Source organism: Tribolium castaneum, chromosome 4 (assembly GCF_031307605.1).
Source record: "Tribolium castaneum strain GA2 chromosome 4, icTriCast1.1, whole genome shotgun sequence".
NCBI classification, from domain to species: domain Eukaryota; kingdom Metazoa; phylum Arthropoda; class Insecta; order Coleoptera; family Tenebrionidae; genus Tribolium; species Tribolium castaneum.
The window spans coordinates 4,494,804-4,519,288 of NC_087397.1; the positions used below are offsets into that span (position 1 = coordinate 4,494,804).

Sequence of the window (24,485 nt, forward strand, 5' to 3'; positions counted from 1 at the left end):
TTATGTTGAGTGGGAAAAAAGATTCATTTGCATAAGGTAATCGCTTGACAAATTAATAAAAACGGCGTCCACGTGTCCACTAAGCAAAAATTGCATTCGGCCGATTAATCGGCTCCCTCTTTAAATACCGGCGTTGCGCTCATTTCGATCGCAATTAAACATCTTGTTGAAGATAATTAGTCAACTTTATGACATACGGTATGGCTTATTGGTGCGTCAAATGAACAACCACAATCATAGACATGAATAATAGATAGGAATACATTTCGTAGCGACAAAAGATGATCGTGTTTTGTGGGGTGTTTGACCCCAGTCAACAACCACCCCTTTGATAACTTTGCGAACGAGTCGAGTAGCGCTTATATTTTGCGCTGCATTGAATAACAACTACAAAAGCCACCCTAATTTAATTACTCGTATGATTTTATTATTTAATATGCGCTTTGACGTTTTGTGCTGTTATACCGTTTGTTACCATTCGTTTATTGGCCTAATATGATTACCTACCAAAGCGTCGTTAAATGAAAAGCTCTCCATGCAAAATATTCATTTATGACTTTATGCAAGTTTCAATCAAAATAAACATTTGCAAAGCTGGCCTAGCTCTGGATACGTTTGACTAATTAAATTACCAACTCATATTTTATAATTGGTCGCAAACAGTGCACTACAAAACATTATTTTCGCTTTTGTACTTTTGCGATTGGGCTTACGTAATGCAAATAGTTTTGTTATACATATTTGCAGCAAGACGTAAACCGCAAAATACGTACGTAATTTTGTATCTTTTACTTCTGGAAGGGTGGTTGAAGTTTTTTTTGGCCCTTCTTATTCGCTTGATAAAACTGAACTCAAAATTGTCTCTCTGCTGTTTTGTCAGAAATCTTTGCTAATAAATAAGGATTTGGCTTACTAAACTTCAAACTTTTGTTTTCTTTTTTCAGTCACCATGTAATTATGTACAAATAAAGGGTAATTGGAACAAAAAAGAGGTTCAGCTTGGAATTTCGTGGGTTGTAATTACCGAACTGTAAACATCTGAAAAAGTTGATTCTGCCCCTTGTATAATTTCAATACTCAGTTTGAGTCTGTGATTGTTATTGGCAGTTTAATTAACAGCTAAATATAGAAAACGACATTTTCCAAGCACTTGATCTTGACTCGTTAACGGCAATTTTAAGCAGATATTGGACGCAATGAGGATAGGTAAGGAAAACTCGTAAGAACATCGTAACATTTTATTCAATAAAAGTTTTTGTAACAAGTTAAAATGACTGAGAGAATCACAGCTTAAAATATAAATAAAAATACAAAATAAAACCTAATTTGTAATAAAAATCACAAAAAGACAGTTACAACTTATTACTTAGGTATTAAATTATCACTCAAGATCCATGGAATGAAAAAGCATTTAGACAGCATTCCAGTGTTCAGCTCGCCACAACAAAACGAACATATTTTGCTTATTGGCCACCACTGGAGCATTCGACATCGGACTCTGTAAAGAGTGTCCAGTGCTGACTGGAACGTCTGTATACCGAGACAACAGATTTCTGTAACCTCGACCAATCGTGGCAATCAACGGCGTATTATCATGACTTTCGTTAATACTTTTACACATTGCTAACGGTACTATCGCTTTCACTTCTTCTTCATACGGCCTGAAAATCGTAATCGGCCTTAGCGTAGCTCGCTCTGCTATTATAACACAACCCCAGGTTGTCCCAATGTACAGTTCTTCGTTCAACACAGCCAAACTAGTAACCTGCACAAAAATTAACAAGTGTTTACACTCTTGAAAAAACTCACTTGACAATTCGTCGGACTTAAATGCTCTTCAATCGCAATACTTTTAAGACTTTCGGAACACGGTACAAGTTTCGAACAATCAAGTTTATTGATAATAGTCCGATTTTTTTGGTCCCATTGGTAAATAATACAGCCAGGGCGCACGTAAGACCAGACGTGGTTATCGGCAGCTATCAAATTCATAACATTTACTTGCTCAATAATGGGCTGGTAGTGGTTCATGGTTTCGCGACCGGCAACAACGTGGTCTTTAATTATAAAAATGGAGATTTGACCATTGGATTCACCACACCACAATTCACAAACCCTAAATGACAAGATTAAAAAATTACCTAAGGAAAGAAACATACGTACGCTCCACCGTCTTTAAAAATCGCACACAAACAATTAATAACCGAATTGGAACCGAGCTCTGTCATTACAAACGTCCCCTCAGCGGCTGTCGGTGTCGTAGGCACCGCTTCAGAGTTGACTAGAAACAGCCGGCCGTTAGAAAGGGCACAAGCAACCCTTTTCAACGGTGGAAGATACAACAGTGCCTCAACTTGTGTGTTTGGCTCGGTTTCGAGGGCGTATGAGAAGAGGCGGTAGCCGTCACTGGCCCTAAAACCCCAATTTGTGAACGGAATTTTGACAAAATCACAGTTTTGTACGAATAGGCGTGAAGATTGCCGGAATAGTCGCCGATCCACACAGCATTTGCGACGGTACAAGCCGCTGTGGCACGGATAGGCAAGGCCATGGTGTGGTATTGGAGCCACCCGCGGTCAGCCGCCAGCAACAAGTCAATTCGAGAATTGGAACACATTAGCCACATTTCAGAACCCGACAAACCATCATCTAGACGAAGAAAAATCACTTCTACAGACTGAATAAATAATAAATAAATTTGTTATCGGAACCAACTGAAATTTTGCACGCATACGTAATCTCCGTGAAATCGCTTTAAATCTGTTTTTTTAGTTTTTTTACTAGGTTTTTACCTGTTATATGGGTCACTGCTGCGCTGGCAGTCGCCACAACCGAAGCCTCGTGCTTAAGCGAGGTAACATCGCTCAAGTGGGTAAATTCGGGGGCGCTAGCTATGGAGACAATTTGACTGGCTGATGGCCGATCTTTCGGTTGTTGTGACCAACACAAGACCATCAAATCTAGGAAATAACTCGGATATAACGTCTCCTGAAATGTGTTTATGATTTTTGCGGCAATTTTCCCCAAAAGACAGTACCCTGTAAGTCAACGGCGGACGCCCACCTTCGAGAATACACTCCTTGACCGACTCGTGACCCTCAAACGGTTGATGCAACGTCAATAATTCATAAATAAACATTCCGAATGAGAAACAATCAACTTTCTCGGTATATTCCTCCTCCCCGTTGTACCGCATAATTTCGGGAGCCATGAAACCCTCAGTACCCCCAAAACCCTTCGCACCCGACGGCAAAGTGAGCCGACTTATGCCATAATCGGCCACTTTGATGTGCACCGGATGGTCGGGGTGGTCGACAAAAGGCGGCGGCATTTCCCAAACCAGCACATTTTCCGACTTTAAATCGCGGTAAATGATGTGTTGGCGGTGCAAATACTCGATTGCTTTGGCAACCTATCACAACACAACTCAACGAAATTTTTCCCAAAGTTTTTACTCACTTGTAAAATGATCGCTTGTAACGTATAAGGCCCCACTTTCGCGCCAGAGCGTCTATAATGCCTCAAGACCAGGTCCAAGGCACCTTGTGGTGCAAGGTCCAGGACTATGGCTAGCGGACTGGTGCAAACGCCAACAAAGGGAACAATGTTCGGGTGTCTCAAAGACAGCAAAATGTTGAGCTCTTGCCGGGCGGTACAGTAGGCTTTACAAGCGTATTGGAGGGGATCGCGGTCCCATTTGCCTTGGGCCGCTTTGTAGGCCACAATCGCCGATTGGCGGGCATTGGGGCCGGGCGGCACCGGTTGCAACATTTTCATTGCAACGTCGATCATTGTGTTGCTACCTCTTACCTTGCACGTGCCTTTGAACACGAAACCAAACGCACCACGGCCTAATAACCGGCCGCGTTTTACGTTCTCTGAACGGATGATGTAACGCTCGCCCAAGTCCAAAAAAATCTACGAAAAATCTAGCTCTAAGGACTGCACTCCCCAAGTTTTTATTACCGTATCAGGCGCTATCCGGGCCAAGGACACGTCACCGTGGGCGGGACACACGACACACTTCGTGCCATACGACGCCAGAATGCACTCCTCGACCATCCAGGAGTAGTACAGCTGGTTATTAGCGTTAACATCTTCGGTCTGAACCCCTGGATGGCCTTCCATCGAGGGCATGCGGCTCGAGCCGGTCGAGTCCGGCCCGACACCACTGTCACACTCTGAAGTGTACGATTCTTGCGATTTGCGAATGCGGTAACGGTCGCCTTCGGCGTCCATTTGGTTCACAGCTTCGAGAAAATTTTTATTTGGTGCAACGTCAGGTGTGTTGGGAAAATTCGGGTCAATATCGCTCGACTGCTGCAAGCAGCGAGGACAAGGCACAAGCCGAGTAACTAAAAACTTGCCCTCCGACGTATGTACGAAGCGAGTACCGAGAGTCGGGTACCAATCCTCTAAAAGTATATCGACGTGATCGACGGCTAAAGCCAAAAGTTGGGCTGTCGATTCCGGAGTACAGTTAATTACAAGATCAGTCTTTAAAGTGTATTTGCTCAAATCTGTGGTCGCGCTAGTGACCGGTTTTATGACCAAAGAATCCACCGGGAAGTGGATTTCGAGGATTGAGGAGTTCTGGAGGTCGACGTCGCACCAAACTCCGTCTTGTTTCAAACGAAATCTGCAATTTTTACGTCAAAATTGTGGACTAAATACTCCTACTAGGAAATGAAACGACATACAAAATCCCATAAAAATGGGCATTTCGAGCCTTCAAAATGCATTTGTAAGACGTTGAACCTTTTTTACATTCTTATTAGGCTGAAAAAACTGAAGGCTAAAATTTTCACGCAAAATATTTCCGTTGGAAATTTAATTCTGTACCCTTTTTTGCATCTTGAATCAAAAAGTTGCTTCAAACACTTTGTCATAAACAATATTACAGCCATTCCAGGAAAAATGCAACCTCATACCGAAATTTCAAACTAATTTTTGTAATGTTACAGTTCTTCCAAAATACACGATTCGATTTGTATTTAATGTATTTTGCTACAAAAAAGTTTTTAATAGAAACAATCATTTAAATTGAAGTAATATTTGTAAAAGTTACATACTATGCCTTGTAGGCAATAACATAAAATACTGACGTGTACAACTGCTGCTGAATATTTTTTGAAGGATATTTTTGTAGTTTCTGGCTATTTCAAACTATTCGTATAAAGTGAAAATAAAGTCTAAAAATTTTGTGTAAAGTGTCCCGTCAGTTATGGAATGTCTGAATAATAATTAATGTTCTATCTGCCTGATATTTTTTGGTTCAGTTTCATTTTAATATAGTTTTTTTGTCGTTTCGCATTGAAAGTGCGCAAAAATCGGCTAAACTCACTTCAACTGTCGGTAGTAGGACGAAGAGTTGTGCAAAATTTCCCTCATTCGGAATAACGTAATATCGCCGTATTTCAGCTGAAGGCCGGTTTGCCAAAGCACCCATTCAGCCTTCAAATCTAGCAACTTGACCAGATCTAAATCCTGCGCCACCTCTTTCGGGAGAATAAAAAATGATCGTATAATATCAATAATAGTGTCGTCGGCCAAAATTCGTGAAATAAGTCGTGACCAAAACCCTGACGGGAAGTACGACATTAAAAGCAGTCGGGTGATTGATTGGTCAGTTGACGAACTCGTCACTTGATACTTTGCCTCCTCTTCAATTTCTTCTAAAATTTGAGAATAAAACCCCCAATTTTTTAACATTGACCAAACTGACCACTTTTCGAAGACGAAGTCGAAGGCAAACTCATTTGAAACTTGCCCTGGGCGCCCGTATCCCGGTACAAGACCGATTTTGGCGAAACAGTTATTTTTTTATTCCTGATTGCCCATCCGCGTGACCTTAGCGGCACTTTAACCTTGACTAAAGGGTGAAATTGGCCGGGGTATAACTGCGCTAGGAGAATATCCTCTTCCGAGGGTAGAAGTGACGGGATTAACAAAGTGCGGGAATCCCAAGTTAGCGCAACTTCGAATTTATTCAACAAATTGACGATATAACCACGCGCATCCATTGGTCCGATACTACTAGCTTTAAAAATGTGCTTGAGATCGTCAAGTTTCATGACACCGGAGCGCGCAAAAGGATTAATCTCACGAATGGTAACAACATGTGCTAACATATCGCACAGCCACTGGGGGTCCAAAAAGTAGAGATCTTTCAAAGTTGCATCGTCGTAATGCAGCAAAACACCTGCCATAACCATGAGAAATGAAAAATTAAAAAATTAAATAAGTACCATTATCGTGCAAAAATAAGGTGGCTTGGTGGAGCTCAGCCCAGTCCCTGAACACCCGATTGAACCGTTGCTGCATTTCCGTCGTTACAATAGTCCGGTACTGTTCGGCATTCAGGACCGGGTCAAGCCCATTGACCCGCCGTTCGGCCGCGATGTGATTAACCACATCCTCTAATGCCAAGTACGTGGCCGGTACTTTTTGTTCCAACAACAATTCCTTGCTTCCTGGTGGCCGTAAACTGAACACGGTGTCGTAGATTAAATTACACAGCAACTTCACGTTGTGTCTAGTCCTGCAGCTGATTTCAATCGTGTCCAGAACTCGAGGCAAGCCGCATTTTTCCGCATCAACAATATTGATAAACTTGTCGCGAATTAATTGCTGGTACTCTTCCGAGATGTTAGGGTTACATTCTTGCACCACGTCGTAGTGTGTGCCGACTATGATTACAGGAGAGTTTGGTGCCCGGGCTTGGATGTTAACAAGCCATTGCAAAATCTCGTTGATGCCGCGATGGCCGTCGGTTATTCGCCAAACGACCAAATATAAGCTTCGTTTTGATAAAAAGTACTGATGGGTGGCGTAATATCTGGATTTGAGTGGTAATAAAAGTGGGATTGAGGTGTTTTAACACTTACTCTTTTTGTCCACCAAAATCCCACGTTCTGAAAATTACAGGACCGTGTGATGATTGATTACGGACTTTTTTTTCATACACCCAATCGCCGATATCTACCCCAACTGTTGACATATTTGTGCCTCGAGAGGTTTTTACGTTAATATTTTTGTTTCCCATGCGTTTGGCCCAGTGCTGAAAATGGGCAACTTTGGGTAACACTTTTCACTTTACTCAAAATAAATGAATTCGTTTTACTTCAAGTGTTTAATGAGTAATTCGTAAATACCCTGACCAGCATTTCTCCTCCCTTTATTTTTTTTATTTATTTAAATACGTTAAAATTAACGAATAAATGAATATAAAGCTCCGTAAAAATTATATTAAACTGAGCTGGTCGATTTGAAATACGTATGGAGATGGCTTTAACTTAGAAAACATTAAACCAGGAAAAAATTTTCATTGTATTTTAGTCAAGTTCTTAAATAATTATACCTAGAAAACGTTAAAATTGTTTAATGAAACTTGAATATAACAACAGAATTGTTGTTATATTGTCGTCCACCCAATACAATAATTTAAAAGATGTTTGTTTACAAAATTTTGGATCAGCCTTTGTTTGCTTTATTTCTCCTTTTGCTGCGATAAGTTACATAAACAGATTATATTTTTTGTTAATGACGATTTATTCATAGTCTTACACAATTAATGATCTGTTTAATATTATTCAGTTTGTCACTTGCTGTTGTCGTAAACAGACACATTTCTCTATGTTGGAAACATAAACCATGTCGTTTTGTCCAATTTTATTTTCAGTGATCAGGGCGTGTTTATTTCAGTGCCCGTTTTTTAAAATTTCGAGTGGCTAGTGCTAGTGTGTGCCAATAAAATGGATCTTCCAGGGGGAAATAAAAGAAATAATCTGGATTAAAGAGTTAGTTTTCTTTACGTGCTTCTTTAAAAAGATAGATTAAATTTAAAATATTTTAAATTCAAATAATGGCACATCGTATTGATTTAATATTTCTTTAATTTCAGTAGGTCCGTTAAAGAAAATGAAGCTAGCTACAAACGGTAGCAGAAATAGATGCCATAAGGTGACTCCAATTTTTCTTCCTCTTATCATCAAGTGTTACATTATGATTATTTAAGTACAAGTGCAGTTTGGATAAAAATGAATTACGTTGTAAATAAAATCTAGTTCAATATTAAATTATTAATTTATGAAAATCGGAGAAGTAGCAAACTGGGAGCGTTAAAAAATATTTGGTTAACTAGAGGTAACCGAAAATTTAACTGACCTATATGACACCTGAACACGTGCCGTCATTGTTATTAATTTTTCTGTTTAATTTACACAATCACAAATACTTAGACTTTTTATAAATAATTTTTAAAAAGCGTGATTAAACGAAAAAGTAGAAAATTGTCTCAGGAAATATTTGCTGGTCTTGGACTTCACTAGGCTAGACTTAAATTGAGTTTTTCTCGAATGAAAACAAAGTTATTGCGCAGTTTTACCTCTGGCCGTTTCCTCGTTATCCCTTCCTGTCGCAACTGTTCCAACAAGCTCGTTTTCCCAATTCCTTGCACTCCCACTATCATTAATTTCATGCGAGCGTAAGGTCTCGCATCCTCAAGCACCGATTTCAAATAACCCACAATATCCATTGTTTTGTACTTTTTACTATCAATCATCGATTTTAACGGATCTTGTAAAGAACAACCGCGCGTGTTGAGATTCCATAAGCGCGATAGTAGACCCATTTGTGGTGGGAGTTCATTAACGTCTAAAAATACAAACCGAGCTAATTTTAAAATATGTTCGTGGTATTATAACAAGACAACAAGTGGACGTGTCAATTAAATACTTGCCTAGATTCCCACTTATATTTAGGACGGACAAGTTACTGAGTTCGTTGATATTTATAGGAATTTCTTTCAAATTATTGTTACTAACATCAAGCATTGATAAATTGGGGAACATCAACCGTGCCTTCCCCGCCGCCGGATTCTAAAAAATCACCCTCAGTAAACCTCTCTACCGCTCAATAGCCACCAAGCTTAAGCTAAATTGCGTTCTCAATAACAAATTACAAAAACAGAAGCTCTGCTCTGTCAAAAACATACCCCCACAACCTTGGAAAAAGATACACAAATAAAGTCATCTTCAAAATGCGTATTAATTTCTTTGCGCTGCACAATCAAAAGAAAAACTTCGATAATAACACTCTTGGCACCACAACCAAAAATCGGCGCAAACTTACACGTTCGAGATCATCCTCCTCGACAGCACTAACATCCCCATCATCATCCGTACTTAACTGAATCCGGCTCAACTGATTATCGGCCAAAATCAGCGTCCGCAAGCTATCCAACTTCAAGTGTCTTCGGTGCGAACACACCGAATGCAGAACCGTGTTCCGGACCGACCGGCCCGGCTGTCTACGGGCTGACCAAACCATTACCACAACCACACATAAACCACCTCACCAGCAATCCCCGAAACCTTCTCCCTCGACCCCACACTGCTCGCGTAGCACGCAATGTTCGCCAACTCCATCACATCCTGCGCCTCGACTTGCGGCAAACTTGGCCAACAAGTGATCTGATTGTGACTCAAATCCAGCTGTTTCAAAGAACTGGGGTAGCTGGTGATGTGCGACATCGACCTCAGCGAGTTAAAAGCCATGTTCAAACGAGTCAAATTGACCGCCAGGCACGGTAACACCACTGGAATTGATGTAAAAAGGTTGTGGGCCAAGTTGAGGGCCGACAGTTTGGACGACTGCTCAGTCACGGTCTCGTCAGTGTGGAGAATTTGCTCGGTCACTTCGACGTTCTTGCTCCAGATGTGGTGCTTAGCCAGGTCAAATTGACTACAAGCGACGTCACAAAATCACGAGATTAAGTTTTAAACTTACATAAAAGAGCGCTCTTTTTTCCTGTACTTGACGCATTGGCTGTTTTCGTCGCTTGAGAGATACTTGGAGTCCAAGTCAAAGTCGCATCGGACCTCGCTCTCCGAGTCGTGGTCACAATGACTGGACAACTGGCTATCGCTCGAGCTTACGCTCATTTTATCGCACTCCTCTTGCGTCTATAACTCACCAAATTGGGGCAAAATCAGGGACACACTTGACTTACCTCGGACATGTTAGTTGGTAGTTCTTTAAGCAAGTTGAACGAAGCGTTCAATTCCTTCAATTTCGGGGCTAGCCACATATTATACGACAATTGCTGCAACTTATTATTGGACACGACTAGAGTTACCAACGATGGTAACCGAAATATAGCGTCCGGGATGTGATCAAGTCGGTTGTCTTGCAAGTATAACTCCTCCAAGACGGGGCACGAATAATTCAATTCTTCGTTAGCGTTTTTTTTGCGCACACCTTTCTTGGTGGGCGAGGCAACCGGAGTTGGTAATTTCTCGATTTTGTTTTGCCCAATATTCAAGTACCTCAGACTATACAATTGAAACACAGCCAGTGGTATGGACGTTAGGTTGTTGTTAGAGACATCGAGACGTGTAATTGCGTATAAGGCGATGTCGTAGCTTCGGGGATTTTGTTTGAGTTTCTGGTTGAGGTGCAAAGCTGCGTCGGTCAACCACTGGGTGCGTATTTGGGTGAGGTTGCACCGTTGGTTGTGCCAGTTGATCATGGTCGGTGTGTTGGGAAAAAGGGCGCTGTAGGTCAAGTTGGTAACGTTTGAGAAAATTGTAAATTGGGACGAGTTCACGTTTTCCGTCATTGCTTTTTTGTTGATTTTGAACTCAGGGTCCGGGTGGGCTTTTGTCGATAAGAGTTTGGCTGTTAGTGTCTCGTCTTTGTTTTGTACAGCCACCGATAGGGCTTTACATTCGTCGTCTCGGGCGCCGTATTTGAGTAAAAGATCGACTATAGGAACGTCACGGTTGCGACAAGCTTCGACTAAACCGGTCGATTGACCGTAGTTTGAGTCTTCCTCAACGGAACAACAACTCAAATTTTCCAAGTCGTGATAGGCTTTAATCACAGCGTTTGAATTCGCCCCAGCATTCAACAAAGCCAGTGCTATATCGTAGTGCTTGCCTTTAATAGCAGCATGGAGGGCCGTCTCCGTGTTATTATTACAATACATATCAATCCGTAACGGGCAAATCATAGAACTATTCGGGTCAACCTAAATATTTTTTGTTAATGCAACAAGTAACAAGTAAAATAATTTACATCGCTTTCGCTTGAATTATCCCTCGATAGATTTAATTTGGACAAAATTGACTGAATTCCATCCGAAATGCGACGCTTGGTAGGACTCAAAACCACACTACTTTCAGAAACAGGCGTTACCTCATCGTCCTAATAAAATTTGTTAATTTAATCAAACTTAATTGGAGCAAATCAGCCTCACCGCTTGGATTCTAGTAGCTTTAACTTTAAATTTTAATATCACATCTAAAAGTTTCTTATTTCCTACTAAACAAGCCATGTATAAAATATTTTGGCCAGTGGCGTCTCGCTCATTGATGTCAAAAGGCATAAAATATTCCCACTGTTCGCTGCCATCTCTGCAATTATTGTGGGAAAATTAATAAAATATGCGTGAGATAGGAGTACCTAAATTTGCGCAAAACGTGCGAAGGGTACGGAAAGTGGAAAAGTAGTTCCAACACGTCCACGTGACCATTGATGGCGCTGGCGTGGATCGGGAGCCATCGTTCCACAGTGTGTTGCTAAAAGTAACGTCTTACTTTTTAAACACTGGCAAATAAATTTCAAAAACAGTCCCGAATTGGTACCTGTATGAGTTCGGGAAATCGCAAAAGCAGCATCTCTACAATATCTCTATGTCCATAGTGGCAGGCAATGTAAAGCGGCGAATATTTGGTGACAGGGTGGTACCGGCCATCGGCCCCGTGGTCTAGCAGTACCTTGACGATATCTTTGCACCCCGTCTGGCAAGCTCTGTAATGTTATCTCCCCTTATCAGTAGTACAAGATAAGCAATGTCTTACGTAAATAGTAAAGTACTCGCTCCGCTCGGAGCCATGTTAACAATAAGTTCGGCATCTTTGGACAAAGAGGCCAAAAGTGAAGAAACAGTGGTCACATCTCCCTGGCAGCAGGCGTCCCTAAGCGCTGCATGAATATCAAGTCTCGCTTTTTCTCTCGCATCTAAAACAATGTGTTAATCGTTTAAAAAAATAACAGAGATGCGTGCCTAATTCTACGTTAAAATTGCTCAAATCGTCGGTAAAGTAATCACAGGCGTCGAAGGCTAATTCCGGGGATGTGTTGTGTCGTTTGAGTTTCCTCGACATTGTTATGAACGTAATAAAAATACTTTTATAAAAAATAGTAAAATTCACAGTTGTATTAAAACAGTCCACATGTCACCACATTTACCCCCTCCGAACAGCTGTTGGTCGCACTAAGGGTGGCTCGGAGAAAATCAATAAGACTGCAAACCGTAACAAGGACGCAACAGTGTAACAAAATCTACGCCCCAATCAATTGAATCTTTGCGGTTGTTGTAAACCGGATTGGAAAATAAACTCTCCTATTACTTACGATTACAGAATGAATAGTGTCGCCCGCTAATTTCCTGTGTTGAACCAGCCCGTGAAATTGAACTTCCTATGTATTAATAAAATGATTAAAATTGTCAAGATTAACGCCAAAACGGCGGTGAAAATCCATCTGGCCATTACGACATACAAACTCATTGAATTATCGCGACGGTTACCGTCCGCGGTGCTGTTAATTATTTCGGCTGTTGGAGGCATATACGTACGCGCGCCGAGCGACACTGAATAGAGACATTTTACAAAGTTCAACTCTCGGGAAAAAGCTTTTGATAAAGAATTTTGTTGTGGAATGATGTTGAAAGGTTATCAGTTCGAACAGTTATTCTAATTTTGTTCCGGCAATATTAACGCCACCAAAAATTGAACGTTGTGTTTTAGCAAGTATAATGATTCCCCTTGATAACAAGTGATAAAAACACTCATTTTGATAGTAAAAACCCATTAGCTAAACAAATAAAATACCCTCACGTTGGAAGGAATTTTATGGCTTCGTTGGCTGATTTTAGCGCACTGCGCCTGTTTTTGTAAAAATAAAGTTTTCAAAAGCGGAAGATGTCTCGGAAATTAAAATTTTGTAAACACATAACTCTCCAACCTGTTGGCAGTGGGCGTCGTATTTTTATATATGATTTACATAATGCGTTTTACGTATAAGCGTCGCGACGTCGATAACATTTTATAGCACTTTACTTGCATGTTGTGTGAATTGAAGTTAAGTGCATTAATAATGCACAACTAAAACAACATTATTCAATACTTTATCGTCAATAGCGAGTCCGTTAACTAAATTAAAATTAGATAACTGCAGCCACGAGAGCCAAAATGACACCTGCTTAGATTAATTTACAAAGTTCATGGAGCAATGAGCCTCTTTTTTAAATATACAGTTATACATACAAATTAAGTACGGCTTAATTTTAAAAATGGAAAAAATATAAAAACTAGCCTTGTAATTACCAGTTAGTAATTACTGTACTCTGAGCAACAATATTATGACAAAAATCTCGAAATAAAAATAATAATTAAACGTAGTTAAATAGATAAAATTTTGCAGTGTTCATATGACTGGATTATGTAATCAAGAATAACCCGAAAAAATTCTCATTTAGTGCCGTACCTTCCTAGGTACTCATCTTAATTAATCCGTTTAAAAAAAGCATAATTAGTAAAATACTTTTACTAATGAATTAATTACATCAATTTAAAAAAAATGTTTTAAAAAATGGCTTAGTTGATCACACAAACAAAATTGGTAGCAAAATTATTATGTAGAACGAAGTCTTAAAAATTGTATTAAGATTTAATCTTAAGTACAAATAGACACTGTTTTATAAAAAGAATTGGCTTATCTAATAATTTAAGGTATTTCCGTTAATTTAATTGATAGAGATTTAATGCAAACACAAATACAGCATGTAATTCGTGACTTAGGCAAATTTTATTAATATGTCTCAAAGTTTACACTTTTGAGTAACATTTTTTTATTGCGTCTTCACTTTTATTTTGGCCAATTTTATTTGTTGTGTTAATCAGTCACAGTATGTTTAAAATTCCAAAGTAGAGAGTTTGTATAAAAAAATGTTATACACTAATAAAAACAAAAGTTGGAAAGTATTCTTCCGGCTTTTAAATTAATCTAAATAATAACTACAAAGTGTTCCAAGACATACAAATACTTTTAAATTAAGTCACTCAGAAAATGTACATTTTTTATGTACATTATATTACATAATGTCCTGTTGTACAAGAGTTTATAATCACTGACAATAAGTATTCGTTGAGCAGTATATAACCCTGAGAAAAAAATTGAATAGGGATTATTTACTTACCCACAGCTTCTTTCAATAGTGTTACACACTTCACATGCCCCGCTTTTTCAGCCAGATCGAGAGCACTCATTCCATTCGCATCCAGAATTTGAATATCTGAATCATGCTGCAGTAAAATTGAGACATTACTGTTATGCCCATGTTCGGCACTTAAATGCAAAGGAATCTAAAACGAGAGCAATTATTTTCCTACAACTGCTAAAATTAATTAAAAACAAACCTTCTGGTCGCCTCTTGGGCCGCACCGAATGTTAGGATCGGCCCCTGCATTTAGTAAAATTGTCAAACACCCTGAATTATCATTAATAGCAGCTGCATGTAGGGGGGTTCTCCCCCAACTGTCCTGCGAGTTCAGGAAGGCCTGTTGGCCCCCTTCTAGCAAGTCCATGAGTAAATGTGTGTTGTCCCATAACGCGGCCTTAAAACAACAATCAAATTTTGCAAATTAACTAGTTAAAGGAACGAACCTGGTGTAGGAGCCGGCCTGGAAAATCTTCGTCTTCAGGCGAAGAATCCAACATTGTGGCGATCGATAACGCTCCCAACACCTACATTACACAAACGCGGAAACTAACACAATTTCGTGCAAAAACCGCGAAGCGTTTCAACGATAATAATTTCGCAACGATTGAGAAATACAAAAATGTCCTTATTTTGACTGCTGGATTAGAGGTTAGTTTAATTGTCGCAACGACAAGCAACCTAACAACGCCAAAAGCCACCCCTTGCACCCACTTTTCGAACGGGCTCTAGGGAAATTTCTGTTTGGTGAGTTACCGAGCCAGGTTACTCTTGTTTTGTTTGGCGGGTTGCCTAAAAGTTGTTCCTGCATTCTTGAAATATTTTCTTTTATTGGTCTGGACGGAAGTGTAAAATGTTCTAAAGTGGTAACAAACGGCTAAATATAATACTTTCTGCCGATTTCTAGTAAGTAGAGGTGTTGGTTTGTAAAGTTTTAAAGTTGGGGGGGCCCAATAGAACAATGAATGAAGCTGCTGCTCTGCCCCATGGACCCCCAATGAACATTCTGCCACCGACACCAGCAGGTTTGGAGTCTTTGTACACGCTATGTAGGAAAATTTACCCCGATCAAGCCAACCCCCTTCAAGTCACGGCCCTCATCAAGTACTGGCAAGTGATTTTTGCAATAAAATTACATAATTCGTTTAATTTAACGTACATGTAATTATTTTGGCAATTGCCGGGCTTATAATTGTGCGAAATTTCCATTAAATTAAAATTTGACTCAGGTTCTATTTATAGTCACTTCCTGTTTTTTCTGTCTGCTTCCCTTGTATGTAAACAGGGGAGCTGACCTATTTTATTTTTAAACGAGGGGATACTTTTTTATAGGCTGGGAGGGCCCGATCCTTTAGATTACATATCAATGTATGCAAATCCAGGCATTCCACAAGAAAACATTCCTCCACATTGGCACTACATAAGGTAGCAATCTTTTAAGTGAAATATTTAATAAACGAAAATTTTAGTTTTGGTCTCTCAGACCTTCACGGTGACGGGCGAGTGCACGACGTGTCAGGAGCTAATGGTGTTTCAGGTTTTGGTTTTGAGCTAACATTTAGGCTAAAACGGGAGCCTGAAGAGACGGCACCGCCCACCTGGCCCGCAACTTTAATGCAATCTTTAGCGAAATACGTTTTTCAGTCAGGCAACACTCTTTGTGCTGGTGACCACGTTTCCTGGCACTGCGCGTTAGATAGCAGCGAGTCACGAATACAGCACATGTTGATGACCACAGACGTGCATTTGAAGTCAATACAGACGCCTTTTGGTTCTGTCGATTTCGTCCAAATTGTTGGTATTTGCGCCGAGGAGCTGAAAGCAGCCCAGCAGTGGAACGGGGCCGGGGTGCTTGATATGATAACTAGAATACCGTCGTAAATCGCACCACCAATCACGTTTTCGTAAAACTTAAGTCTGGGTTTTAGTGCTGGGGGGCCTTGGTTTATCACGGATATGAGGCGAGGGGAGAGCATTTTTGAGCTTGATTTAAACGCGCACGAGGAAGTCGAGCGAGGGTTTGAGTTAGAGGGCTCCAATTTGAGCGGAGTCAGCGCTAGGTGTTCATGGGTTGAGCAAGACCCTGCTCGTATTGACATAATGCATTTGAAAGAAAAGTCCGATTGTGACAATTTCCAAGCTCAAGAGGACGTAACTCTGTTAAATTCACCTCAAAAACCGCTACAGAGTGGCAACTTTGAACAAAACCGCTCCAGTAGCACCAATTTCAAAATGGACGAGTCAACTGAGTTGTTGCACATAAAGAAATTAGAGGGCGTCCATTTGGTTTTTAATTTGGAGGCTGGGAGTTTACTCCCTTTGGCCATCAGGTGAGGGAATTTTACGTGTTGGTGTTGTTTCTATTTTTTATTTTTGAAAAGGGGGCGCGTACGACATGGTAGACATTTCACATTTAAGTCAGTTTTGGGTGAAACTGCCATAACACTAGTGGCAGGTACGGTTACAGGGACGTTGGTGAACTCAGAACACCCTTATGTAGCTCAGGGTTCATGGCTACAAATACTTATTACCGACGATTTAGCTCAGGATATGGCGGTTACTTTTCAAGTTCTGGCCACTCCAGAGGCGCTTTCTTTACCAAAAACATTCTCATGGCCCGACAAAAAGTTATCTGTGACTATTGTAGCGGACAAGTTATAGTATTTACAGTTATCTCATTAATCATAATAAGACTAAAATAGGTTTAATTTAGCCTTAGTCTCACGAAATAATCAAAAGCAATATGTAGGCATATTTCTTATCTTAGGTTTACTCAATTAATTTATTACATTATTTATTATTACCTAACTTAAATAGAACAACCCCCCATATGCTATACATATCGGATTTAAAGTACAAAAAGTAACCCATATTATGTACCATAGACCTGTAAACTGTCCCACTTGATTCTAAACGAATAAAGATGCTTTCTTTTGAATTAGGTTTTTTATTTTTATACCATGCTTTCTAATTTTTTTATCGAAATGGCCTGTGAAATTAAGTCGTTTGATTTACTTCATACGCGCTATCAGTCGTGACGTCACCTCCCCACTCTTATTACGGTAGGTCAGTTGCTCAAAGCTAAACAACCAGTCTTTTACATGTGGTGTAATACGTTTTTCGGTTTTTTGGTTGTGTTTGTGCGTTAATAACGTGTCAAATAGCTGCAGCGGGTGTAATTTGTGCCACTAGAGACTTTAATTTAATTTAGAAGTGACTTTTTGTGAAAATACGAACTTTATAAAAGAATACAGGGAACCACGTTGTCGGTGAGAAAGTGAGTAAGCTTTAATTATACTTTGAGAAACTATTATATTTATGCATTTTAGTGGCAGAAAAGCACATTGTTAAGTTTCACTTTATTGCGAAATTTTTTGGGGACGGTAATCGCTTTTTAGTTCGGGGAGAAAATGCTTTTACCAGCGGTCACGTCACCAAATTTAGGTTTGATGGCACAGTACAACCGATGAGAATTTCTGCAGAAGTTCTACCGAGCATGAAAAAGCTAAATTATACTGTGGAGGTTTGTATTTATTTAACTGTTAGACATTTCTTCTACAAAGTGTGTTTTAGATTTCATATGACCTAGAAGAAGGGGTTAAGACGGCACATTGTACCTGCCCAAGGGGCAACGTGGCTTGCCATCATATGGCTGCAGCATTATATTATGCTCATTATAATGTAAGTGCTACTGACATTGAGTGTCAGTGGAGTGCCCCATCAAAAACAACACCACAAACAGAAGTCATTAAGTTAGCTGATGTTTACAAGCCGAAATTATCAAACTATACGGCACTGTCTAGGTCCTCTACTGAGGACGAAATTATTCAGTTCCGTGCCGAAATAGGCGTCACGAATGTGGTGGGCTTCACTTGGCTCCTAAGACCAGAAGCAAGTGAAGAAGCCAGAAAAATTATTGCAGATATCGAAGAAATTCTACAAAGCTTAGAATACGTGCAGGCCATAGACAAACAAAAGTTTCTTTTGGAGAAGTGCAGAATAGATGAGGCACGCATTAAACTGGTTGAGGCGTGCACTCGGGGCCAACATGTTAACGAAAATTGGCATGTAGCAAGGAAACATCGTTTAACGGCCAGCAGGTTTGGCATGGTACTATCTGCTTGCAGTAGACGAAGATTCCCACCCTCTTTATTTAAAAATTTGGCGGAAGGCTATTCGCTTGACAGGGTTGCTGCTGTGCAGTGGGGTAAGACCCACGAGAAGACAGCGCTCAGAGAATTTGAAGAAGCGACGAATCTTAAAGTCCAAGAGACGGGATTTTGGTAGGTCGAAAATAATTAACACGTATAACTTAGATGAATAATGTAATATTACTTTTTTTTGTAGGTTGGAAGAATCAGGCTTTTTGGGAGCAAGTCCTGATGGATTAGTGGAAGAAGATGGGATTCTCGAAATTAAATGCCCATATAAATATAGGGACACTGACAGTTTGTCTGAAGCCCTGAAGGATAAAAAATATTTTTATTGGAGGGATGAAAATGAGGACATTAATCTTAACAGCAATCACAATTATTACCACCAAGTACAGGGGCAAATGCACATCACTGGTCGAAGTATCTGCTACTTTGTCGTGTGGACACCAAAGTGCACAGAGATATTTCAAATTGAAAAAGATCCGGGGTGGTCAGAAAATATCAATATTTTAAAAGAATTTTATCTTGACCAATATATTTCCTTTATTTCACAATAATAAACTGTATATAAATAGATGGTTTTTATTTTACATTATTTTAATCATCACAATCCTGAAACAATTCTGCTACCTCTTTAATTAATGGAAATTGGAGGTTTGTTAAAGCGGCAGTCGCTTTAAAAACAATATCTCCATAGTGGCACAAAGACTCTGGCAAAAAATTTAAAATATGATAACATTTTAATCGGCGTATTGCCCTTTCGACGTGTATTCTTGCACGTGCAATATTTTCGGTACACTTAACTTGCTCTGGTGTAAATTGGACATTTGATAAAAAAGGTGGAATATTCAAAGTGACCCCTGGTGGCAGAATATTTTGGATCAAAAATCCCTTATCGGCTAAAATCATATCTCCAGTTTTTAACATGTCGATTATTCCACAATTTAAAACAACTTTTTGATCAGAAGTTGATCCCACGTATAAATCACTTACAAATGTGATGACACCATTGGGTGCAACTCCAATTAGCCCTTTGAAAGTATTATGATGTTTGTAAGTACTATATGTTAATTTCTGTGTTGACATAGACTTACGTGATACCACAGTGAAAATTTCGGTACAATCTAGAACTGCTCTACAATTAGTAAAATTGCTAAAACATGTTGGCAAGCAAGATTTATTTTTTTCGCGCGAAGGCATTGTCGTCATAAACTGTTTATATAAAATTTCATATATTACATGGACAAATGTTAAAATAATATTAGAAACTGTGCTTTGGGCAACCCCAAAGCGTTGCGCCAAATCAAGTTGAGGGAAATTGAGTCGTAATTTTACTAGGGTTAAAAAGAGTTGGTCAATTCTAGTTAACTTTTGGACTGTCCATTTGTGGTAATATTTTATGTCCAACTTTTCGATTAAGTGAAACAATGCTTCGAAAATCTGGCTATTGGGAAGACCGGTATATAAAACAATGAGTTTGTCATTTCCTTGAACATTTTCATAGCAAAATCGTACTGTCAGATATTGTATTTTTGCTTTAAGTTCAGCATTTTCCTTTTTGAGAAAATACATTTCTGCTTCAAGAGCCGCATGTGACACCAAGGGTGCTTGCACACCCATAGATTCTAACGGAGCATCTTGAATTATATCTGCTGGTGCTGCAACTACGGCTGTAGACGTCGATGGCACTTCCTCTAAATTCATTGTCGATGGTACTGTTTCTTCCGGTATATCAACACTATTCAAATGATCAAATTGTAAATCAATTTAAAACTAGGATTCACTTTTTACCTTAATGATTCAGCGGAACTAGAACAAGAAGGGAGTCCTTGTTTTTTCATCTTTTTTTTTTCTGGAGATTCCACTTGAAAATAGGCTCTTTTTGCGATATTGTGCAAAAATAATTCAGGACCATTTTCCTTTCTTCCATCCCGAAAATGGCAGCTGCAAACGTAGGCTCCTGGTCCGGGTTCTACATCTCTTCTACATTTAACAATGAAACAAGCAATTAAAAATTAATATCAAAACATCTATTAAAAATTACCTCAACAATTTTTTCCATAGTGCTCGTTCTTTTCCCGACTTAGGAAAACTAAAAAAATGGCATTTATCGCGAGTACTATAGTGTTTGCAATCTGGAGCCCAACACATTCCCATAGTTGTGATGTAAAAACCTACTACACATGAACTATCAAAGTATCGCAACAAAATATTATTCACAAATCATACCTAATGATGTACCACAAAAATGAGATAATGTCTTGGAAAAACAGAATTTTAAAAATTCAAGAACACGAAGATATGGAGAACGATCGGAAAAAACACGATAACAAAAGACACTCACGAAAGAAGCACAGAACTCACAACCCGTACTACTTTCAACCATGTATGTGCCTGAACCCTCTACCCTCGTATACCTGCTATTCATCCCTCGTGATGGGGGAGGGGGACAGAAAACAACCCGTTTATTGGGGTTGCGCCGGTTGCACCCCATGAATTCGTCATTCAGAAGAAATCCAATGTCATTAGTGTGGCAAACCATTTTTCCCTCAGTTTTAAAAGGCCACATAATAATTTACATCAATATGATGTCCAAATTAAGAAAAACTGAATTTTGAAGTTTGAAAAAAGTTAGGTTAGAAAAGGATTTATGTGTTCAACTTACAGAAATATTAGCTCAGTTGCTAAAATCTTTAAGAAACGACATTGCATTTTTCATAGCTATCATTTCTCTGTAAAAGTAATGTTCCTACACTTCTAGCATTAAAGAAATACGAAAAACTTTTAAATGCCCATAAGAAAAGCATTGAAAATGGCGATTGTTTAGCTTTAAGGTGCTGACCTACCTCAAATGTCTACGTCACACTGATAGCGCGTATTGATTTTACTTGAATCACGCTGTATACTTTTAGTTGTTTCGTTTTTCGGTTGGTGGGCTTGCTTTTAGTTAGAACATTTAAACCTAACCTGAAATATTTTAAAATTTTGTGATTTGAAGCAATTTTGAAATTGTACCAAATGGATTCAGTCCAGGAAGTGGTTGTCCCAACATTCGTTAATGCGCACTTATTTTGGATAATAGACAAGAAAGACTTGCTTTTACGCGCAGCGATGGAAAAAGTAATGAGAAGTAATAGATGTAATAAAATTAAGGGTCTTGGCGAAGTTTCTAATGATCAGGTGTGTGTTTCTGAATGATTCAGAAGTGCAATTAATTCGTTGTAGATTGTGGCAGTTAATGTTGAGGGTGTGTGGACAAGAGCGATAGTCAAAGACGTTGAAAAAGATTTTGGAAGTGATTTTAAATACAAATGTTGGCTTCCTGATTATGGCACTATGAGAGTAGTGAATAATTTATTTCATTTACCTGAAGGGTTAGAAGAGTGTCCACATCTTGCCAGACAGGCCAGTTTGGAAAACGTTGTTAATTTAATGACGGTACAGTTGGGAAATAATTTATAGACTTATTAATTAATTGTAATGGTAGGATTTAGTTCTTGGTGATAGTGGATACGAATTCCAATTCAAAACAACAACTGATGATATTGAAGGTGTTCAAAGAGTCGCTCTTGACTGTCTTGAGGCAGCGGAAAAGTTATTCTTTGAAGCAAAAAGACAAGACGAGTTTAACTCTTATGGGGATATCACCTGTGTTTATCAAGAGAATGCCAAAGAATCACTTACAGAATATTTAATTGATAAGAAGCTTATAAGAATTGACGAAGCCTTATTCAAAAGTATGCATTCTTACAAAATTACAACCAACAATCAACCTATTTGCAGCATTGGAACCCAGTAGAACTACCTTTAAGGAAAACTACTTTCAACATATAGTAAATGTGCAACAACCGCTAGTTAAGACGGAAAGAAACTTTAACAGAATTATTTTCAACCAAAATGAGGGTGTTTCAATGGTTTGTAAATCTGTTTATTTTGAACCAAAATGGTAATTTAATTGTAGAACTTCTTCAAACGAAACTTTGCGCCGGATGAAGACTCCAGTGATTGGTAAATTTGGTAAGTAAGAATTTTTTCAAATTATCCGCTTGGTGAGTTGGTGCGCCTGCCTATCATTGTAAACTGTCAAAATTTAAATTTGCACCGTTTCTTTACTTTAATAATAGTTTGTTGGTTTATTTAATGAGTAATCAAAGGTAATTATTCACTAAAACTCGGGCTCATTCCACACACATTAACTCGTCACAAATTGCAGGAACCAGCCATGCACCCGGCGACAGTAAATCCTAACCTCACAACTCCACAAACGTTCAGCTACAAAGACATCCTTGTAAAGAAATTAGTCCGTGCCGTAGCTTGTAGCGTAATTTCCCAAATAGTCGTACTTTTAATTTATATAATAGTCGCCAATGCCAATATTTTATCACCGGCGGAATGGACGAGCTCAATACTCAACACCTTCACACACTTAAGCACATGGATTTTTGTTGTTATTTTCTCGTTGATCATATTCGCGCAGTGCCTGATATGTGCCAAAGATTACGTTTTGATGACTTTCTACTGCTCAACCCGATTTCAGCAAATTTGCCGCATATTCTCGGTTCACAATTTCGTCCTTCTTCTGCTTCATGTGGTAACAGGAGGCGCGTTTGTTTGGCAAATCCTTTCCGTTATTGAAAGTAGTAATCAGTCCTTAACCACTAAGTGTATTGACGAGAATCGTAGTTGTTTAGTTGAAGACGTTTTTTTCTTAATAATTGGGGGTTTCTGGACCGGTTTTTATTTTTTTACAAAAGTGTATGTTTCAACCAAGCAATTAGTGTTTCCTGTTATCCAACAGCGGAAGTTTCTGCAGTTTCGCACCAATGTTTCTGTGTTGTTTAAGCAAAGTTTGGCAATGGCCGTTTGGCCCACTTTTTATTTTGCTTTATTTTATTACTTTTGGGGGAATCAATTAGAGAGTCGTTTTGTGGCTTTGGTTAATTTGGACAGAGCTTCACGCGAGAGTAGTGTTTTAGTTTATGTTTATTTGTGGTGGTTTGCGACCTTGTATTGCTTCAGTAACAATCTGATGCGATTCTTTTTCCATTTGTTCCTCACCGAACCGGTTCAGTTTCCAATTGTTAAGGAAAATGTTTATATTTTAACTCTCCAAGAAGCCATAAACATGGATAATCTACCAATAATTCAAAACCTAGCATGTTTGGACTTATTCCTATTATCTCAATGGTCCCCAATGCGGCGACAGTTACTCTTCACTTTATCACAACCTGGAGGACATCCCCACAACTGGAACTCCTTGACTGAAAGTGTGCTAAAACTATTCTCGGACTACACCAACCTTTTGAAAAAATCTACAGAACCACCAACGCAAGAAAAACCGAAGAAACAAACCGAAACCATCACTCCATTTTCACCAGTGGTCCAATCACCTCAAACAGATCCGAGTCTCAAGTTCAGGAATTTAAGAAATTTGTCGATGAGTAGTGATTACTTGGATGTGGTGAATGTCACACACACTGGATCTTCAAATAGCGTCAAATCGTTCAAGAAAAGTATTGATGAAAGTGTCCAGAAAATTGTTTCGTTCGTGAAAATCCTGTTTGGAATAAATTTCCTGTTTGGGGAGTTGCCCCAAGTCAACATTCAGAAGTGTTTGGGGAATGGACAATTGATAATTTGGGCAAGTCAGGGAATTTCCGAACTGGCGGCTGTTTCGTTGGTTGAGGATAAATACGGCATAGTTCAGAAGGACTTGCCTGTGATTATATCAAGTTTGGTTCAGTTGAAACAGAGTTTGGACAAACTGAACAAAGTCCCGTCTTTGTCGAGGAAAGTCGCAGCTCTGGACGATTTCAATTATCGGATGAAAAATGCTGTTATTGCAGCCGTTAAACACAGTTTATTTAAAATTTGTTTGAACTTTGGGGAATATTTTAGCGATGTTCCGCTGAGTAAAGACGTCCTGCATTATTTGCAGATTAATTTTATGTTGAAAACGCCTAACTAAATGTTGCCTCAATTAAGACTGTACTGTTTTTATTTAATAAATTTTTGGGATAATTCCGTTTTTAATTGCGAAATAA

The 24,485-nt window shown here is 39.1% G+C and overlaps 5 protein-coding genes and 1 long non-coding RNA gene across 18 annotated transcripts; 4 read left to right on the forward strand and 2 right to left on the reverse strand.

Moving 5' to 3' along the window:
* Positions 1-1,224: 1,224 nt before the first annotated feature.
* Lrrk (Leucine-rich repeat kinase) lies at positions 1,225-14,930 on the reverse strand. 4 transcript variants are annotated; one of them, XM_015985160.2, is made up of 27 exons: positions 14,734-14,930; positions 14,487-14,684; positions 14,267-14,432; positions 11,865-12,024; positions 11,649-11,814; positions 11,467-11,582; positions 11,261-11,417; positions 11,080-11,208; positions 10,013-11,032; positions 9,790-9,965; positions 9,359-9,744; positions 9,133-9,317; positions 8,996-9,061; positions 8,741-8,879; positions 8,387-8,655; positions 6,888-7,060; positions 6,249-6,838; positions 5,726-6,202; positions 5,345-5,675; positions 3,967-4,639; positions 3,460-3,918; positions 3,038-3,412; positions 2,793-2,988; positions 2,463-2,649; positions 2,164-2,412; positions 1,810-2,116; positions 1,225-1,765 (listed from the first exon to the last, which is right to left on the reverse strand). In XM_015985160.2, the coding sequence occupies exons 1-27, from the start codon at positions 14,785-14,787 to the stop codon at positions 1,412-1,414; spliced, it is 7,758 nt and encodes a 2,585-aa protein (XP_015840646.1). In that variant the 5' UTR covers positions 14,788-14,930; the 3' UTR covers positions 1,225-1,411. The 4 variants fall into 4 exon arrangements, with proteins under 4 accessions (XP_015840646.1, XP_008201224.1, XP_015840649.1 ...); XM_008203002.3 differs by lacking the exon at positions 8,996-9,061 and having other exon boundaries at positions 14,734-14,929; XM_015985163.2 differs by lacking the exons at positions 14,267-14,432; positions 14,487-14,684; positions 14,734-14,930 and adding an exon at positions 12,421-13,160.
* On the forward strand, positions 12,058-12,524 carry LOC135265907 (uncharacterized). The gene is made up of 2 exons (XR_010333770.1): positions 12,058-12,180; positions 12,235-12,524. It is a non-coding gene; the product is annotated as an uncharacterized LOC135265907 (long non-coding RNA).
* A 72-nt stretch (positions 14,931-15,002) lies between the features above and the next one.
* Su(fu) (Suppressor of fused) lies at positions 15,003-17,225 on the forward strand. 3 transcript variants are annotated; one of them, XM_008203005.3, is made up of 6 exons: positions 15,003-15,193; positions 15,245-15,397; positions 15,620-15,712; positions 15,757-16,164; positions 16,216-16,617; positions 16,669-17,225. In XM_008203005.3, the coding sequence occupies exons 2-6, from the start codon at positions 15,249-15,251 to the stop codon at positions 16,946-16,948; spliced, it is 1,332 nt and encodes a 443-aa protein (XP_008201227.1). In that variant the 5' UTR covers positions 15,003-15,193; positions 15,245-15,248; the 3' UTR covers positions 16,949-17,225. The 3 variants fall into 3 exon arrangements, with proteins under 3 accessions (XP_008201227.1, XP_008201229.1, XP_975412.2); XM_008203007.3 differs by having other exon boundaries at positions 15,003-15,142; positions 15,195-15,397; XM_970319.5 differs by having other exon boundaries at positions 15,003-15,397.
* Positions 17,226-17,308: 83 nt separating this feature from the next.
* LOC107399185 (uncharacterized) lies at positions 17,309-19,015 on the forward strand. Of its 5 annotated transcripts, none has more exons than XR_010333768.1 (5): positions 17,309-17,564; positions 17,617-17,810; positions 17,861-18,148; positions 18,210-18,570; positions 18,635-19,015. XR_010333768.1 is itself a non-coding variant. In XM_064356279.1 (5 exons), exons 3-5 carry the CDS (start codon positions 17,754-17,756, stop codon positions 18,996-18,998), a joined length of 1,131 nt encoding a protein of 376 aa, XP_064212349.1. In that variant the 5' UTR covers positions 17,309-17,564; positions 17,617-17,633; positions 17,686-17,753; the 3' UTR covers positions 18,999-19,015. The 5 variants fall into 5 exon arrangements, 3 of the variants coding, with proteins under 3 accessions (XP_064212349.1, XP_064212347.1, XP_064212348.1); XR_010333769.1 differs by having other exon boundaries at positions 17,861-17,968; XM_064356279.1 differs by having other exon boundaries at positions 17,617-17,633; positions 17,686-17,810; positions 17,861-18,570.
* LOC107399274 (uncharacterized) lies at positions 18,960-21,325 on the reverse strand. Of its 3 annotated transcripts, XM_064356275.1 has the most exons (7): positions 21,107-21,325; positions 20,671-21,048; positions 20,486-20,618; positions 20,233-20,424; positions 19,536-20,179; positions 19,396-19,472; positions 18,960-19,340 (listed from the first exon to the last, which is right to left on the reverse strand). In XM_064356275.1, the coding sequence occupies exons 2-7, from the start codon at positions 21,008-21,010 to the stop codon at positions 19,323-19,325; spliced, it is 1,404 nt and encodes a 467-aa protein (XP_064212345.1). In that variant the 5' UTR covers positions 21,011-21,048; positions 21,107-21,325; the 3' UTR covers positions 18,960-19,322. The 3 variants fall into 3 exon arrangements, 2 of the variants coding, with proteins under 2 accessions (XP_064212345.1, XP_064212344.1); XM_064356274.1 differs by having other exon boundaries at positions 18,960-19,472; XR_010333767.1 differs by having other exon boundaries at positions 18,960-20,179; positions 20,486-20,615.
* A 94-nt stretch (positions 21,326-21,419) lies between these two features.
* Ndc1 (Nuclear division cycle 1) lies at positions 21,420-24,462 on the forward strand. 2 transcript variants are annotated; one of them, XM_015985101.2, is made up of 6 exons: positions 21,420-21,621; positions 21,667-21,879; positions 21,929-22,178; positions 22,225-22,355; positions 22,403-22,458; positions 22,655-24,462. In XM_015985101.2, the coding sequence occupies exon 6, from the start codon at positions 22,664-22,666 to the stop codon at positions 24,407-24,409; it is 1,746 nt and encodes a 581-aa protein (XP_015840587.1). In that variant the 5' UTR covers positions 21,420-21,621; positions 21,667-21,879; positions 21,929-22,178; positions 22,225-22,355; positions 22,403-22,458; positions 22,655-22,663; the 3' UTR covers positions 24,410-24,462. The 2 variants fall into 2 exon arrangements, with proteins under 2 accessions (XP_015840587.1, XP_008201220.1); XM_008202998.3 differs by lacking the exons at positions 21,420-21,621; positions 21,667-21,879; positions 21,929-22,178; positions 22,225-22,355; positions 22,403-22,458 and adding an exon at positions 22,465-22,595.
* The last annotated feature ends 23 nt before the right edge of the window (positions 24,463-24,485 follow it).

Bases quoted from the DNA above. Each gene is read 5' to 3' on its own strand.
- LOC107399185 (XM_064356277.1), top strand. The intron at 17,811-17,860 runs GTTTGTATTTAT...AGTGTGTTTTAG, and splicing joins AGCTAAATTATACTGTGGAG to ATTTCATATGACCTAGAAGA. The intron at 18,571-18,634 runs GTAGGTCGAAAA...TTTTTTTTGTAG, and splicing joins GTCCAAGAGACGGGATTTTG to GTTGGAAGAATCAGGCTTTT.
- Lrrk (XM_015985160.2), bottom strand. From the start codon at position 14,787: ATGTTGGATTCTTCGCCTGAAGACGAAGATTTTCCAGGCCGGCTCCTA. The intron at 11,033-11,079 runs GTAAATTATTTT...AAAAATATTTAG, and splicing joins ATAATTCAAGCGAAAGCGAT to GTTGACCCGAATAGTTCTAT. The intron at 4,640-5,344 runs GTGAGTTTAGCC...TAAAAATTGCAG, and splicing joins TCCTACTACCGACAGTTGAA to ATTTCGTTTGAAACAAGACG.
- LOC107399274 (XM_064356274.1), bottom strand. From the start codon at position 21,010: ATGTGGCCTTTTAAAACTGAGGGAAAAATGGTTTGCCACACTAATGAC. The intron at 20,425-20,485 runs GTAATTTTTAAT...TGTTAAATGTAG, and splicing joins CTATGGAAAAAATTGTTGAG to AAGAGATGTAGAACCCGGAC. The intron at 19,473-19,535 runs GTAAGTCTATGT...ATACTTTCAAAG, and splicing joins AATTTTCACTGTGGTATCAC to GGCTAATTGGAGTTGCACCC.
- Ndc1 (XM_015985101.2), top strand. From the start codon at position 22,664: ATGCACCCGGCGACAGTAAATCCTAACCTCACAACTCCACAAACGTTC.